Genomic DNA, 18,506 nt, shown 5'->3' with positions numbered 1-18,506 from the left:
TTATTCATCTAATCACTTTCTATGCATCAATAGCAAGATATAGGAATTCCAGTGGGTCTCTTCCAATCCCCTACCATCATTTTGCCAGGATACAGGATGAACCCCCAAGGAAACAATGTAAATGCTGGAAATGACCATTTACTTTTTTTTGTCAGTGGTTTCAGGAGGAGAACCTCCATAGAGTTTCAAAGGTTGAATGCCACCACGTTGATTTGTGATGAGAGAATATCACCCATTTATGTTTTCCTCAGCGTGCTTCCAAACTCTGCACAAGTTCCAGCAGCAGTTATCAAAAGTGGAAACACTGATTTTTATTTTTCTGGGTAATTCTTTTTCTCTTCTACAAAGTTAAGAAACATTAGGCCAATAATTATGGTCTCCTGCTGCTCTGGCTGAGATCATCAGTCTCATCAAACACCAGAGATAACACCTGGTATCTTCATGCACCACTCAATATCGCACCATATGGCGGCATTTTTCCACTGGTTTCAGGAATGTCTGTGCTTATATTCCAAATGTATGTACCACTTATCAAGCAACATTGAGCATAGTTATTAATAAATGCATGTGTATTTGAACCACTTTTTCCAATTAATGGGAAATTAATGATAGATTCATCAATAAAGAATACAATTTAGTTTCAGTCTCATAGGCCCATGATGGAACACTGATAAAAAGACATGTGCTGCAATGATTGGCTTGTAGAATCAGCTTATATCTTTATGAAGATCTATCACGAAGCCATAGAATTCACCATGCTTGTTAAAATGAACTGATAATAAAAACAAAACCTAACTCATGGATTAATATAACTTTAGTCAGGAAATTAAAATGATATACTGGTTTTACAGCAAATTATCTTTAATTAGGAATTATGTTATATTCACCTTTCTGTAAAACCAAATAATATCCTAAATAACCATCTGGGTGTAGAAAATCAAAACTAATTCAGATCCATTAGTGATGCAGTTTATAATTATTGTATAATTAAAATAAAAACCTTTGAGCTCACATACTATAATTACGGCTATTTTCAAGTGGATATTCACAGGTTTAATACAGTCCCTTGGATGACAAAGTTTTTAACTAACAGTTCACCTTGAAATTAACAAGCAAATTAAAGATATGATTGGCATGTAGGAACAAGAGTAGCTTTTACATGACCTCATGGCCAGTTAATGCAATTCTGCTCAAGTTAAAAAACAAATTTATGCTGATTCACAATATCATTTAACAATACATTTAATACTAAAAGGATTGTTTTATCAAAAAATCTGGCCTATAGTTCTGGATTTTCATTGCTGAGCCAAGCTCCTTTAGAATACCACTTATCAGAGTAAGTGTGAGATCAGGAAACTTATTTGACTTATTTTATCCCTTAATTTGTTTTAATAATGCAAACTAAAAATGAAAACAATTGAATCCAAACTGGGGAAATCTTTGCATTGACAGTTAAACATTGAGCAATGTTCAATAGATTTTAAATCTCTTGAATAGCTATATGATTCATACCTGGTTCATTACTCTGATCTTCATACTCTTCATCCTCCTCATCTTCCTCTTCCAATTCATCCTCATCTTCCTCTTCTGCTTCCACATCCTCTTCCTCCTCTTCATCTTCCTCCTGATCATCATTCTCATCAGAGTATTCCTCATCTTTTTCATCCAGCTCCTCTGTACCATCAGTCTCATAGCACTCATCAACAGAAGAGTTGTCTGTTCTCACCAGAAATGTTTTTTTCTTGGGAGTTGGTTCACTTGGTTGCTTGTCCTGTATTTTACGCTTCTTTGCCAACGGACATCCATAAACACTAGAACAAGGAAGCAGAAACATTAACACAATAGGAAGAATTTCCATCATAACTAGAATAACAACATAGGTAAAAGATACATAAGAGAATCAATACTGCTGGCTGAAGTTTTAATAAATCAGTCAGAATCTCTATTTGAGCATCCAGTATCACTACTAAGTTCCTAAAAGATCACTAGGCTCACTGAGAATATTTTAAATTTCATTTTTATCTCTGTAACAATGATAGAGAATCACCTGGTCCATTGTCTCTGATATAATTAAAGTATATACTCAGCAATGTAAACAAAATTCTGCACTGCTTGTTTGCCTCTCACTAGAGAAGTTAAATCAAGTAACAGAAGATTTAAAATCAAAACATGTTTTTATTCAGTACTCATCTTTTTCAAAAGAGTCTTCTGCCTTCTTGCAATCTAAGATATTCCTATGTTCATTTTATTTATGTTTTATTGACCCCAGTCATCAGACTATGATAATTGAAAAGCTCTAATGCCCATTGAATCCTTTTATTAAGTTTTGGAATCAGAAATTTATAGCACAAAAAGTGGAAATTTGGCTTATTGTGTCCAAGCCAACAAAAATTGGTATGGGTATTGGTGTTGGTTTATTATTGTCACTTGTACCAAGGTACAGTGAAAAACTTGTCTTGCATACCGTTCATACAGATCAATATATTACACAGTGCATTGAGGAGGTGGACTTTAAGTAGTGGACTAAAATGGACTTTAAGTCAATCCTTCAGCACTTGTTAGTATCCTACCATTTTTCATGTAATCTTTGCTATCCTCCCCCCACTTTACAGATCGCTGGACTAAATTCCATTGGCTACTTTTGTGTCCACCTAACCATCCATTAATATCTGCATCAGCAGGGACTTTCTCATTAACAATCACCCTGAAAATTTTGCTGTCAATGGCAAACTTCTCACTTTTAAGCCCAAAGTATTTATATATACCAGGAGAAGCAATAAAAGCAAGGGATCTAGTCCTAGGCCCTGTGGAGGACCATTGTGTTCAGCCCACCCGTCAATAAAGTCTTGTTAACCATTATCCTTTAGTTTATGTCAGTGAGCCAATTCTTAATCCAACTTCATAATTTCCCTTGGATTTCACAGCTTTTCCTTTTTTGACAAATCTGCCAAGTGTGATTTTGCAAACACCATGTTAAAATCAAACACTCTCCCTTCATCGAGAATCCCTGTTACCTCCTCAAAAACACAAGTCAGACTTGAATCTTGACCTCAACAAATCCTAAGCATTGACATGAAAGTTTACTACAAATAGTTTTGAAATTGCCTTTTCTTTTTACAATTTTCCTTTGAATTAGTTGCTAGAACCTTTAAAAGACACATGTAAAAATGTGGAAGAAGCTTACATTTAACTCTACTCTCATGTTAATCAGCAGCAACAACTGTTAACAGGTTTCAGGGACAACATACCAGGAGGATGGAATGAAGTGAACTTTTCACCATAATTAATAACTAATCAGAAAAGAATAAGAGAGGGAACATGGAAGGCAACCAACAAGTTAAATTGTGCTGCTAGCTAACTTCATGGAAAATTAGCAGCTTGCTGCAGTGCATGGATTGGTTAATTTTGACTTCTGGATTTGGGCATTGCAATATGGAAGTCAGGAATGAGGTGGAGATTAGCTGGTGGTGCACCTCAGGTTGACGTTCAGCACAAAGCTCAGTCATGCTGGTATGAGGAGTTGAATGGATTTCACCCATAGGCTTCAGTGTATGGGATCATCAACATTGATTGAAACAATAACTGTAGGTAAGTGGATTGTTATGTTTTCTTTATTTTATTTAATATTAATGCCTTAATTCATTTCCAGCACTTCTGATCATCAGAGATGTTACAAGGATATAAAAAGGCCTTTGACAGCACTGAACAGTCAAGTAGCCATTAGGGTGGTCTGGGAGTTTGGCCTTAAGATCCAACACGTGAGGCCTAGTTGCCACATGGCCCCTTTCTATTTTGTGTGATGATTGCAGAAACCAGGACCTGAGGATGTTTGGCCTCATGGGGCTATAACATGTAAGTGTGACCATGGGAACAGCATGAGCGCAAAGCACAATGAGTGGGCCAAATCAATCAATATTATAGGTAAAATACTACATGTGGTATGACTTAACCACTTTAGTCCCTTAAAACTATATTGAAAAGGCATTATTTTTGCAATCAAATATTCTCCTGACTGCTGAAATGTTTGATTATACCTTTACCTATATTAAACAAATGGTTATTTTGCTCATGGATGTGTCATCAAAGTGAATGACCCAGGCCTACTTTTCAAAGCACATTGTATGCCTCCCTTATGAAATACAAAGATCCAAATAGATTTGTTCTGCTATAGTCACAGTAGCAATAGTGTGCTCAAAACCATAATTCAATCAAAGGAATAAATTGCTCATTTCAGGATAATATTCATCAACCCTATCTGGTTGTTAGTTGGATGATCTGCTGATAAGTAAAACTTTGAAGTTTCTGATTTTGATTCTGTAACTTTCACTGATCTTGTACTTGCTGCTTTAAGGTTAATGTCTTCTTTCATTTATTTTCATATAATTTCGTTATCAGTTACTGGACATTTTTGTGCATGGTCCTGTCCGCAATTCTGTGGCATTAATAAAACTGTTCCACTTACAATTCAAAGTACTGGAGAATATATTTATGAAGAGAGGGAAAAGAAATTCTTGTTAAGGCTGAAATCAAATATCATTGAATTGATATTCAGGCCAATAATTCACAACTTGGGCATAATTGGTGAACAGGGTTCAACCTGCCCGAGTTTTGCAACTTTTTCCATTTGAGCAAGGTTCTGCTCAAACTTATCTACATTTGAACTGAAGTTAAAATCTTCCATGAAACAGTAGCATTGGAGAGTAGTTCTAAATGTATTTTTAAATGAAATTGTAATCAAACTATTCCTTGATATATTTAAGAGTATTTATCTGGTGCAGTTTTATAAATACTGCTGAAAATGGCATCATTGTACTAATAATAACATATTAATTAGACTGTTTAGTCCAGCCACAGTGTGTAATTTGATTTTAAATTTCAGAAAATTATATTAAAAACTGTACACAACCATTTTCTTGTCATATTAATATACTGTTGCCAGTATTTTTAGTATATATAAAAACTCGACTTCAAAGCTTTAGAAGGGTCTTTCTTTGTGTCCTTGCCACCATGAAAAATACTAAACGTTAAGGCCAACACAGAGGCGTACAAATCCACATAATTTGAGGAAACTCACTGTCGTGACTGATTTATGCAAGATGTAGAATTAATTTTATGGACTGTTTTCAGCAAAATGTTTTTAAGAATAATGTAAGAGATTATAGAAGGTCAGTTTGCACTACATGCAACATGCACTTGAAAACTCTTGAACTTTTAAGATTATAAGAAAGAGAAGTAGAAGGCCATGGGTCTGTCCATGGGTCGACTCTGGCATTCAATTGAACCATGACTGATTTTTTTCCTTCAGCACCACTTTCTTGCACTAACCCCAGTGCTGGTTTGGCTGATTTTGGATGAAATGTAATTAAAAGTCCAAGGCAGCTGAGCAGAAACTTCTGCAAAGAAAATTTCAAGTTATATTTAATGTGCCTCCCAGCAGGAATCTCTGAAAGATACTAGGAAGATTCCTTGAAGGTGAGGCCTAGCCTGCTTAAAGGGTCTTCTGAAGAGTATGGGTTTGCGTGGAGGAGGTAAAATAAACCGTTGCCACAAACAGAAGAGTGACACTTTGACAGCTGGCTACATCACGTATTATCAAAGGCTGGCAAATACTTAAAAACTAAATTATTCATAAATGCTACGTAAACATAAAACAAAAACCTCGAAGTACCTCCAATAAATTTGGAAAACTAAAATACTTTAAGAGACATGAAAACGTTTAAGTGCCTTTAAGCACATAAAAAGTTAGATGAAAGAATTAGAAAATTTATTAAGGAACAATCCAAAAGTTACATGAAAAATTATTTCTGTAAAGAATAGAAGGGATCAGAATTTGCCCTCTGTATCAAGATGCCCATGCTCACCACTGACTTCTGAGATAAATATGAACATACCTTTAGTAGTCCTCCCAAAGGGAACTTCTGGAAACTGCTGGGAGGAGTCCTTGGTGCTGAGGTCCTGCCTTCCATGCCATAATGGGATCAAAACAAGCTCTGGCCACAAATATCTTAGGAAAGAAATCATTGACAGCTCGCTAAGCCTCACTCTCTGATTTAGCTAGAACTGTCAAAGCTGTCAAATACTTAAACCGCTGAATATTACTGATATTCAGAAATATTCAAAAGTATTTAAAAACCTCACCAACAGCTCCAATTCAGTTTAAAGCTTTCAGTTCCCCTCAGCCATTACCATCCCTCTATCAATTGCCCAATTTTGCAGATGTTTTACTGATCTAAGATCATAATGCAGTTTTTGGCTTTGACTCAAATGAGTGGCACTCTTGTCACTGAGGCAGAATGTTATGGCTTCAGCCACCACTTCTGCAAATTGAATACTTGATCTGGATTAACATTTCTTAGCAGGTTTGTTGAAAAACCTGTCTTTTAGATGAGTTGCTAAACCAACTGTTTCCATTACGGTTTTAACTAAAGGATTCAAAAAAGTGCAGAGATGTTCTCTTGGTGTCCATGCCAATAATTATTCCTCAATTAAACTTCAATAAAATAGGTTATCTCATTGTTGCTAGTTGGACCTGGATGTTTGTAAATTGCTTGCCACAAGTCCCAGCAATATAGTTAGTGCTTTGCAAGATGTACTCTGTTGGCTGTAAAGTGTTCTGGACCATCTTGAGATTATGAATATTGATGTATAGTTGTAAACTCTTTCTTTCCCTTGACAGAAGTGCCTATTTCCTGATTGAAAATATCAGGAGACAGATAATGGGCAGAATCTCACTGGTATATACTGGCAGTTCTGAAACTTCTGGTTCAAATGCACGATTCCTGACTGTTCACCTGATAAACTTTTTATCTGTAACTGAGTTCACATTAGTTGGTCAACTTTTCATTGATGAATGAACTGGATAGTTTAAGTGAGAGCAAATTTGCAGCTTCCGTGCATGTGTCATCAACAGAATTCCCCAACATTTTGACAGATTTGGGATGCCAAGTATGTCAGTTCAATTCACCAGTGGACTCAGATTTCCCAGTATTTACGCTTGGTCAAATATGCTGCAGAATCTGAGGCCCCAGTGATTTAAATGGAGATTGAAGGGTTTGGATAAGAAAGGAAAAGAGAAGATAAGTTCCAGCTTCTTAATTGTTTCTAGCTCATTGTATTTTTATCACTCAAATATTGTATTAATTTTTGCAATTATTTATTTTTAATAGTTTTGAAATATTGCTAAATGTCAGAGATATTCAGTGAAATTTAAAGATGTATACAGGTGGCAAAGCTTTCAGGGCAGTTTCAGGGCCTGGGCTTCTTCTCTGGGTGACTGGAATTCCTGTCACAACTTAAACCACATTACCAGAGTCCAAGATTCCTCCAGCCTGCAAGGTGGTCCTTCCACATCTAGGAAAGGAAGCTATGAATGTGGCGACTACAAGTAGATGACCCTAGCAAGCAAGATCTGGCCCAATGAAACTAAAAGGAACAGTTATATTATCTGCGTTTTTTAAAATTGAAAGGAACTATGGATGACGGGGGAAAGTTAAATTCTTCCACTGCTTGGATTTTAGTCAATTTTAATAAACATTCTCAATGTAACTGGATTTACTTAAAAATAACGCCAGGATAAGGTTTCTTGCTTTTAATCTATTTCACTTATTCATCATCAAGAAATTGACCAAAAAATCTGAACACATGGCATCATCAATTTCAAACTAATAGTTAAAAGTGTTCTAAGAGTACTTGATCCCCTCAATGAATTGAAGGACTAAGAAACTATTGTTCTGTTTCCCATATTCTTTATTTTGATGTGAACAACATTCAGTGAAAAAATAAGGTGCATTGCACATTGGTTAAATTACTGGACTAGTAATCCGGAGGTTTGGATTATGATAGAATCCAACCATGGCAGCAAGGAAGAAAAAAACTAAGACTGGCATTTATAATGATGACCACAAAATTGTTGAATTGTTTATGAGTAATCTCTTGTTCAGTTATGTGCTTTAGGGAAAAAAATCTGTTATCAATACATCAGAACTGAATATTAGAAACTGAGTAAACACATAGTCACCACAATACTGCACATTTTGAAAAGGCAACCAAGGCTAATGTTCTACCCTTGTGACTCTTCCCCACAATAAGGTCAATTTTAAAATCCTCATCTTTGTTTGCAAACCTCTCAATGGCCTTGGCCATAACCTTGTCTGTAATGTGATCCAGCCATAAATCTCTAAGGTACTTGTGCTCCAATAATTCTGCCCTTTGATCATCCCGACTTTAAATTCTCCATTATTGGCAGCTACGCTTGAGATTCCTAGGTGCCAAACTTTCAAATTCTTTTCTAAAATCTCATCTCCAGTCCAGATGAATGGTCTCAACCCAAAATATCGACTGTCCATTTCCTTCCACAGATGCTGCCTGACCTGCTGAGTTCCTCCAGCATTTTGCTGTTGCTCCAGATTCCAACATCTGCAGCCTCTTGTGTCTCCATATCCCAACCTCTCTTCCCTCCTTTCAGATATTCCTTCAAACTTAGCACAGCTCCGAGTCAAACTTTGATTGCAAAAGATCCCATAAAGCACTTTGGGATGCTTTACTACATTTAGGATGGTATCTAAATGTCTGTTTTCTGCTATGTTGAAGTTGGGTCAACTGTCGATATCAAAACGGGGATCTAAAGGCCATTTGTTGGCAAGATTGTTATGGAATCAAAGTGATTAAATGGAGTTCAGATTCAAGTGGCCATAATCAAATTGAACAGCTATTTACATGTTCCTTCCTTCTCAAAAACCACATAATATTTCATACTGACATGATTATCTGGATTATTGACATATTTGCAATTATCATCAATGCCACTGAAATTGATTTCCACTCACTATGGAGTATGAGATAATCAAAGTGAAGACAAGATGATTCATTGCAAAATTTTCAGTACCACCCACAGCAAATATGAAATCATTTTGAGCCCTACATCTGATCTTGCTTTGAACGTACAAATAATCAAGCATTACTGTATACAACACCTGACTACTTGATAAGGAAAGCCAAAATTTACACCTGGTTCCTTTATCCCAGCATAGGTACTGAGGCAGTAAAGATCAGGAAAGTGTGCTAGAGATCAAAATATTTTGAATTTCAAAATAATTTGTCACAGCAGGCAGGAAACACGTTGCAAAAAATATTTTTATGTTGTATTATAATCGACACAGAAACTTCTTCCCCAAATAAAACAGTTCAGATTCCAGCACTATGGAAGACATAACGTCTTCCACATTATAGAAGACATAATGTGGACAAATGGGATTAGTGTAGATGGGCAAAAAGTTCGGTATGATGTGGTGGGCTGAAGGACCTGTTTCTGTGCTCTACAACTTCATGACTCTATGATAATGAAACCTGATTTGTATCATTTTAACACCAGCACCAACACGTGGCAATGACTTCCAACAATGCAAAGCTCTAAGGGACGTTGATCAACCTCAGGCCAGGAAAACCAATATCCAAAAGACTGTTAAATCTTTACACCAACAAACAGCAGATGAACAGCTAACATTAAAGCCATTGAAAATTATGTATTGAAAGTTCTGGAACTACACTGTAGCCTGTTTTGCATCAGTTTTGCATCAATTGTATTACATTGGGAGTACTAAGGGGATAACTACCTGATCTCACTTGCCAAAATTCCATCTTTTAGATAATGCGTCAATATTTCATCTTACAGTTTACAGTTATCTCATGTCAGCAGGATAACTCAGTATATAGCACACTTATCTCTGAATCAGATGTTTGTTAGTTTACATCTGGGACTCGATACCAGAATCCAGGCTGACACTCCAGTGCAGTAATGAAAAAGTTCTGCACAGCCTTTCAGCTGAGACATTAGGCTAAGGGCCCTTACTGCCCTTCCAGGTGAATAACACTACTTTGAAAAAGAACACAGGAGCACTCCCAGTGTTTTGAACAATCTAATCCCTGAACCAACATTGCTATTGTCTATCACTTTCACATTACAATTTTTAGAATCTTCTTGTTCACAAATTGGCTGTTGTTGTTTCTTGCATTACAACAGTGACTACGTTTAAAAAAAACACTTCATTGGTTGTAAAGTGCTTTGGGAAATTCTGAAGTCAGTTGTTCTTTCAAAGCTAAAATGGTCTCGTAATGAATGCCTCCAACTTATTTATTCGACAGCTACAGTGTAGTTCCAGAACTTTTAATACATAATTTTCAATGGCTTTAATGTTAGCTGTTCATCTGTTGTTTGTTGGTGTAAAGATTTAACGGTCTTTTGGATATTGGTTTTCCTATCAGCACACTGCCTCTGGACATTCTTGTTAATTTTATTTTTGATCCCTTCCAGCAGAGGTGGAATCCTATCCCTAAATTAAGCACTGCACAAAAATCAGCAAGTTGACCTTCAGATGTCCTACCTAACATAATTATTTTAGTTCTAATTAAAAATGTGCTTGGACGCATATTTGACATCTGCCTTTGAGGTTAACATAATTGGTTTTGATTGAAAATTTGTGAAGAGTTTCATGTAACATTCTCCCTCCTCTTAGAGTTTAACTTAGTTGTCTTCAGTTGAATTTCTACATACGTGTAAATGTGCTAACCTTAAAAAAATTAACAATGCGATGAATTAGTTGTCCTTCTTAACATTTTTTCTTTCTTGACTCCAAGGTATTCAAATGCATAACTTTGAACAATAAAAGTGTTATAGGGATTGGATTGGGGCCACGTGGGAGAGACAATTGAGGGAATGATATGAGGAGTGGGGCAATAGTAGTGGTAGCAAGGTGGGAGGGCATCATGGAGCAGATGGATTGAGATCAGTGAAGCTGTGGAGATGATTGGAACTGAGGAGAATGGGAGTCCAGAAGGGATGAACACAGGGAGATGATGGGGGATATTGGGCTGAGGTGATAATGAGGAGTCTGAGGAAGTAATGAGGTTGGATGTAGTGCTGAGAAGATTATGGGGATGGGGTGGTGGCCAGAGGAAATAATCAAAGGACCTAAGGATATAATCCAAGCGCTGGGGTTAGGGGACATTATGGAGATAATTGACGGTGCTGCCTATAGAAATAATCAAATAGGATGGTGCCTGAGAGTCTAGTCAATGGGAGGGTAGAGAGATGAAGGGGAGGCTGAGTAGAAGATCAAGTAGGTCTGAGGGAGATCCAGGCTGAGCAGGGCAAACATTAAGAATGAAATGTTAAAGAAGGAACCTGACTTGAAGAAAATTAAGCTTTGGCATCAGTCCAGGAATGGTCAGGCCCTTTAACTAATACCAACAAAAGGCTTAACCCCATGGTTAACACCTGGTCCACTGTTTGAGGACTGATGTCACTCAGAGTTGTACACCAATTGATATCACTGTTCTTACTGAGTGATCTCCTAGAGTTGGAACATCATATGCACAGAAAATATCTAAAAATATGCTACCAGATTTATCCCTGGGATGGGGAAAACATGGAAAGATAAAGAAGATTGGGCTAAGTTTCAAAGAATTAGAAGTGATCTCATTGAAATATATAAAACTCCTACAAGGCTTGATAGGGTAGATGCAAGGATGATGTTTCCCCAGGCTACAGGGTCTTGATCTGGGTTAACAGAATCGAAATAAGGGATTGGCTATTCAGAGCCAAGATGAGGAGAAATTTCTTCACCCAGCGTGTACTGGTGCATACACATCAACAATATTAGGAAAAGATAGAGCAGTAGTTGCAAACTCCCACCAATTACAGGATTATTTTGCACTAGTTCACCACTAGACTTGCAATAACAGATGTCACCAATGTTTTTCCTTTGAGCTTAAAGAATTGCTTGCTATATGTATCGAAAGGGGGAGTTAAACTCACCAAAGAATATTAATGATGGAGCAACCAACTTAATGATAAGATTTACCCTCCTGTGCAACTATTCAACTCAGAGGCCTAGAAGTCTCACACACAAAGATAATATATTAAAAATTATACAAGTAATATTTTAAATTTTATACTTATTTTTCCCCTATACCTTGCTCTTTTTTTCTCCTTTTCTTTTCATTTTGCCCCCTCTTTTTATGCCCTGTCTAACTTGATTCTAGTTTATTTGTCTCTCCATCATTCTTGTTTCTTGCAGTGACCTGAAATTTCAATAACTGTGGAAGTAGGCAGTTGACCCCATTTTTCACCAAGAAACATTTGTTCCATTGACTTCACTGTGTTATCATCAACTCACATATCCAGCAATATGCAGTATAAAAAAGATTTCAAGTTAAAACATGAAAAAAAAGATCAGTATAAGTGTGGCACAAGTTCGAGCAAACCCTCTGCCATTACACTAATTTTCACAACATGTAAATTAGTTTGTATACCAAGAACAGATACTTGTTTTGTATGTTAGTTAGTAGTCAGATCCATTTCCAAACTAACTGCCTTCAGTGAAGTTTTTGTTTTCATTTCAATTGTCTCTTTCCAAGAAAATAATTATGCAAACTGAATATGACAGCCATTTTCTGAATAGACCAATCCTTATTTATTCCTAAAGTATTTGCAGATTTTAAATGAAATAAATGATGTTCCTCACAGGTAAGGTTATTTCATGACAGTTCACTACAGTGAATTGTTATGTTACAGGCCAGTAAGGCCGGTACCTACAATCCTAAAGAATATTTCTATATAAAATGAACTATGCATGTTATTTTCTTCTGTTCTGCTGAACACCATTGAATGATAATGTTTTGTATGGGATATTGTTATCCTTAAAAACAATCACCCATCAACTGCTGTAAGGCCTTAACATCCAATTATCATCACAATCCTTCCATTCTTAATAGGAATTATCCCACATACCAAATTCACATGTAGCAGCCCCATTTCATCACAATAAAATAAAACATAATCACAAATAAAAATGAATAATTGCACTAAGAGGTTAAGATGATATAAAATTTTGTCACTTCAGGTAGCTTCTGAATCCCTTGTGACACCATCATCAATCTGTAATTTCATCTATTTCTATGCAATTCATGTGGGGATATAGGTCATTGAATACAATTCTGTTATTCAATGGTCTTTCATTTGCATAAGTTAACCAAGCCCTGGGACTGGGACCAATTGCTGACTACACTTAATGCTTACAATTGCCTCAGCTAATGGCCCAAAAGTAACATATTTCAATAATTTCTACGGCCTTATTGCAAATTTCTATCCATTTGTATGAATTTATTTTTAAATTGATGATTTTAGAAGAAGGAATCAAATAGGGGAGAAAACTCTGACACTGCTTATTTTTGACTTGGCCAGCTGCAGCCCCAATAATATTTATGCTCATCAGTACTCCAAATCAAAGACTAGGAACTGAAACTTAAACAAACGAGACAATAATTTGTTAGTGAGACTGTGCCTAATCATACTTTTTCTTTCACCTTTGCAATTAGATTATCATGATGGTAGGAAAAAATAAAGCTAGGTAAATAGGAGATGATATATAGAATATACAACATAGAAATGGGCCGTTCAGCCCAAATGATCTATGCTTGCTCCAGAAAAGTCTTCTCTCACTCTGTGTCATCTAATCCGATCAGAATATTCTTCTATTCCTTTCTCCCTCATGTCCTTAACCGCTTTCCTCAAATATATCAGTGGCTTTACCTTAACTACTCCTTGTGGGAGGAAGCGCCACATTCTAATCAATACTTAGGTAAAGAAGTTTGTCCTGATTTCCCTACTGGGTTTCTGTCAATGACCACCTAATATTTATGATCCATATTTGGACTCCTCACCACACATAAAGATCTTTTAAAGACCTCTATTAGCCGTCTTTTTCCTTGAGATATGTGCCTCAGCCTGTTCAGCTTCTCTGATGGTTGTACACCTTCTCTATTGTAGAGATATAGAGGAGCAGATTGGCAGGCAGTGTTTGGAGAGAAGCAGAAATAACAGGGTTGTTATAATGGGAGACTTCAACTTCCCAAATATAGACTGGAACCTGCTTAGTGCCAAAGGTTTAGATGGGACAGAATTTGTTAAGTGTGTCCAGGAGGGATTCCTGACGTAGTATGTTGACAGGCCGACTAGAGGGAATGCCATGTTAGATCTAGTTTTAGGAAATGAACCGGGACAGGTGAAGGATCTATTGGTGGGTGAGCATTTGGGGGACAGTGACCATTGCTCCATAACCTTTAAAATTGTCATGGACAGGGACAGGTGCAGAGAGGACAAGAGGTTTTTCAATTGGGGAAGGGCTAACTACGAGGCTATAAGGAGAGAACTTGGGAGTGTAAATTGGGATGTCCATTTTGAAGGAAAATGTACCATGGGGATGTGGTCGATATTCAGGGATCTTATGCAGGATGTTAGAGATAAATATGTCCCGGTGAGGCAGAGAAGGAATGGCAGGGTGAAGGAACCGTGGGTGACGAGAGAGGTGGAACGACTAGTTAGGGAGAAGAAGGTAACGTACGTGAGGTATAAGCAGCAAGGTTCAGACAGGGCCCGTGAGGAATATAGGGTAGCGAGGAAGGAACTTAAGAAAGGGCTGAGGAGAGCTAGAAGGGGACATGAAAAGGCTTTGGCTAGTAGGGTTAAGGAAAATCCCAAGGCCTTTTTCAAGTACGTGAAGGGTAGGAGGATGGCTAGGGTGAAGGTAGGTCCGATTAAGGACAAAGGTGGGAGAATTTGCCTGGAGGCGGCAGAAGTGGGAGAAGTTCTGAATGAGTACTTCTCTTTGGTATTCACCAGGGAGAGGGGTCTTGATGATGCGGAAGGGAGTGCTGGTAGGGGTAATGTTCTCGAGGTTGTTGATATCAAGAGAGAGGATGTGTTGAAGTTGTTAAATAATATTAAGACAGATAAATCTCCGGGGCCTGACGGGATTTTCCCCAGGCTGCTTCGAAAGGCTAGGGAGGAGATTGCTGAACCGCTGGTAAGGATCTTTGAGTCCTCGTTGTCTACGGGGGTGGTGCCGGAGGATTGGAGGGTTACGAATGTGGTCCCCTTGTTCAAAAAAGGTAATAGGGATAGGCCAGGGAATTATAGACCGGTGAGTCTCACGTCTGTGTTGGGTAAGCTGTTAGAAAGGATTCTAAGGGATAGGATTTATGAACACCTTGAGAATCATGGACTGATTAGGGACAGCCAGCATGGCTTTGTGAAGGGAAGATCTTGCCTCACAAGCCTGATAGAGTTCTTTGAGGAGGTGACCAGGAAGATTGATGAGGGCAGTGTGGTGGATGTGGTTTATATGGATTTTAGTAAGGCGTTTGATAAGGTCCCTCATGGTAGGCTTCTTCAGAAGGTCAGAGGCCGAGGGATCCAAGGAAGCTTGGCTGTGTGGATTAGGAATTGGCTTGCATGTAGAAAGCAGAGGGTTGTGGTGGAGGGAGTGCCCTCAGATTGGAAGGCAGTGACTAGTGGTGTCCCGCAGGGATCGGTTCTGGGACCTCTACTTTTTGTGATATTTATAGATGACTTAGTTGAGGGGGTGGAGGGCTGGGTTAGTAAGTTTGCGGACGACACTAAGATAGGCGGTGTTGTGGATAGTGTGGAGGGCTGTCGGAGCTTACAGAGGGATATTGATAGGATGCAGAGCTGGGCTGACAAGTGGCAGATGGAGTTCAATCCAGAGAAGTGTGAGGTGGTACACTTTGGAAGGACAAACTCCAGGGCAGAGTACAGGGTAAACGGCAAGGTACTTGGCAGTGTGGAGGAGCAGAGGGATCTGGGGGTTCATATTCACAGTTCGTTGAAAGTTGCCTCACAGGTGGAAAGAGCAGTTAAGAAGGCCAATGGGATGTTGGCTTTCATAAGTCGCGGGATTGAGTTTAAGAGCCGCGAGGTTATGATGCAGCTTTACAAAACTCTAGTTAGGCCACACTTAGAGTACTGTGTTCAGTTCTGGTTGCCTCATTATAGGAAGGATGTGGAGGCGTTGGAGAGGGTGCAGAGGAGATTTACCAAGATGCTGCCTGGATTGGAGAGTATTGAATATGAGGAGAGGCTTAAGGTGCTAGGGCTTTATTCACTGGAAAGGAGGAGGATGAGAGGAGACATGATAGAGGTATATAAAATATTGAGAGGAATAGATAGAGTAGACAGTCAGCGCCTCCTTCCCAGGGCACCAATGCTCAAGACGAGAGGTCATGGCTTTAAGGTTATGGGTGGGAGGTTCAGGGGAGATGTCAGAGGGAGGTTTTTCACCCAAAGAGTGGTTGGTGCATGGAATGCACTGCCTGGGGTGGTGGTGGAGGCAGATACATTGAACAGGTTCAAGAGCTTGTTGGATAGGCATATGGAGGAACGTGAGATAGAGGGATATGCGGGAGGAAGGGGTTAGGTAGTGTGAGGGTGGTCTGATGGACGGCACGACACGGTGGGCCGAAGGGCCTGTTTTGTGCTGTATGGTTCTATGGTTCTATGGTTCTATATTATTCTAATATGAAGCCTAACACCTAGAAATCTCTCCTCAAATCAGGTTAAAATCTCTGAAACCAAACTAAAAGATTTGGAGTGCATTTGCCCTACTATATCTCGTACAGATTTCTCCTCCCAGAATTATTAAATAGTCTCCGATGTTTAAAATTAATTTACTAAGAAAGGAAAATGTTCAAACAACAAATTTTGAACATATGATGTAAACAAGATATGCAAATCATAGAGCATAGAGCAGGATTTATTTTAACATGGCCTATCAAATTGAAAAGTCAAAAGTCACTGCCAAGGTTAGAAAGCGTAGTAAAAGCAAAGGTCATTGGTTTGAAATATTAACTCTAATTCCCTTTCCAATTATGTGTCTTGACCTGCTCAGAGCTTCAAGTATTTACTATTCTTATTTCTAATTTCCAGCATGCATATTATTTTTCTTTCATTTTAGTAAAACAATTCCAGTAATTCAGTGGTGTCAAAATTTGAAATGTGAAGAATGGGGCAAGGTGTTCTACAGCTTTGAAAGACTTTAGTTTGGAGATTCTGTGAAGGATCTTGCATATTGAAATACTGAAGATGCTGGGAGCAGGAAAGGCACAGGCGTGCTGCCTCTTAAGAGAATCTAGAGGTTAACAAACATAAAATCAAAGTGGTGTTAATAAGATAGAGAGTGGTATGCAAGAAGCCATTGGTCGGAGGTCTCAGAGTAATTGATAAATATGATTATCACCTTTTATCATAACTAATAATATAGTATAGCACTTGGACATTGGATGCAAAGCATATTTTCTGTGTATTGCCTAACCCAAAGTCAATGAAAAATCATTCCCAGTGGAGAAACTATCTCAGGTGGGTTTTCATAGAATCATAGAAACGTAAGGCACAGAAACATGCCCTCTCAGCCCACCTTGTTTTCTTCAAGTTAAATATTTAGCCTGCACAAGTTTAACCCTACCCCTTCTGGTTGCACCCCCATGCCCTTCTGTTTTATGACTCTTGTCTGATGCCCCCAAACATTGATCTGTAGCCAGCCCCCAAGTAATCAACAACTGCTACTGACCCTCCCAAGGCTCTTATAACCAGTAACCTGGCACCCAACATTCTCACCTGATCCCTTCTCAGATCGACCACATTCTGGTGCCTGACCCCCATGCCCAAGCAAATGTGTTATATAAACCACTTCATTCACCGGCACATAACATTTTTGTTTGTTTTATGGACAGCATAATTTTATTATGCCTAATAAGTGACTCTCTTTTCCAAAGATCACTCCAATTTATTCACTTTCTCACTGATATCCTCAGTCCTTCCACATGGAGAATGCCTCCAGGAACTATTTCAGCTTCAACTTCTATCATCCTCTTTGATAACTCATTTGATAATTTCACTTCATTGTTCTCATACTCCCTCAGTTGTATATTTGTGTTCCCAGTATTTGGACCCTTGCCACAGTGAATGACACAGCACAATTTTGACAAGTTAAATCAAGGTCTCTACAGTCCCAAAGGAAACAAATAGAACATCCTTCAGCCTTCCTCATGGCTTAAATATTGATACTAGGAATCAGCTTTTGCTGTTCACATGTATCTTCAACATGTAATTTTATTCTGTGTAAATTCAGAATATAATATACCAGAGACAGTCAAATAGCAGCTCTTCTGCGGTTCAGGTGGGGTTCTGAGAGATTCATGGTATATTAACTCTGTGATGCTCTGACATTGTAGCTTTGACAGAAGTACATTGGGGAGCTATAATGCCCTGCACAGGGTACCCTGAGACTTCAGCAGACATGTATCAAGAGGGCTAGACGTCCATTGCATGGTGCTCTCTCACCACAGAAGACATGTATGAAGTGGGGCTATGACATTCTTCTAACTTTGGAAGATTGCAAGACTGTATTGTGGGACTATGATGTCAGATGGCAGGAGTCAAACAGATCCTGCAGAATATTTCTGTGAAATACAGGATCTGTTTATCAGAGGTAGTGCTCACTGCTAATTAGACAGTGCTAGAAGCTTTACATTAATCTATAGATGACAAGGACATCCTTAACATGCAGGTAAGAAGAAGAAAATGTAAATTTAAGGCAGATTTTACATTCACTGGTAAAGATGGCAAACTGCTGCACCTTATCTGCAAAGCATCA

General features: G+C 38.3%; 1 protein-coding gene across 17 annotated transcripts in view; it reads right to left on the bottom strand.

Annotated features, from left to right (window-relative positions):
* LOC127574826 (myelin transcription factor 1-like protein) overlaps positions 1–18,506 on the bottom strand; it is a 372,272-nt gene that overhangs the window by 216,621 nt on the left and 137,145 nt on the right. For all 17 annotated transcript variants that reach the window (XM_052024235.1, XM_052024239.1, XM_052024230.1 and 14 more), the window contains one exon: positions 1,513–1,811. In XM_052024235.1, the coding sequence (XP_051880195.1) occupies positions 1,513–1,811 (299 nt within the window). The remainder of the gene's footprint in view (positions 1–1,512; positions 1,812–18,506) is intronic.

The sequence above is a fragment of the Pristis pectinata genome, chromosome 10 (genome assembly GCF_009764475.1).
Source record: "Pristis pectinata isolate sPriPec2 chromosome 10, sPriPec2.1.pri, whole genome shotgun sequence".
Lineage (NCBI taxonomy): Eukaryota > Metazoa > Chordata > Chondrichthyes > Rhinopristiformes > Pristidae > Pristis > Pristis pectinata.
This window is presented reverse-complemented; position numbering and strand designations above follow the sequence as displayed.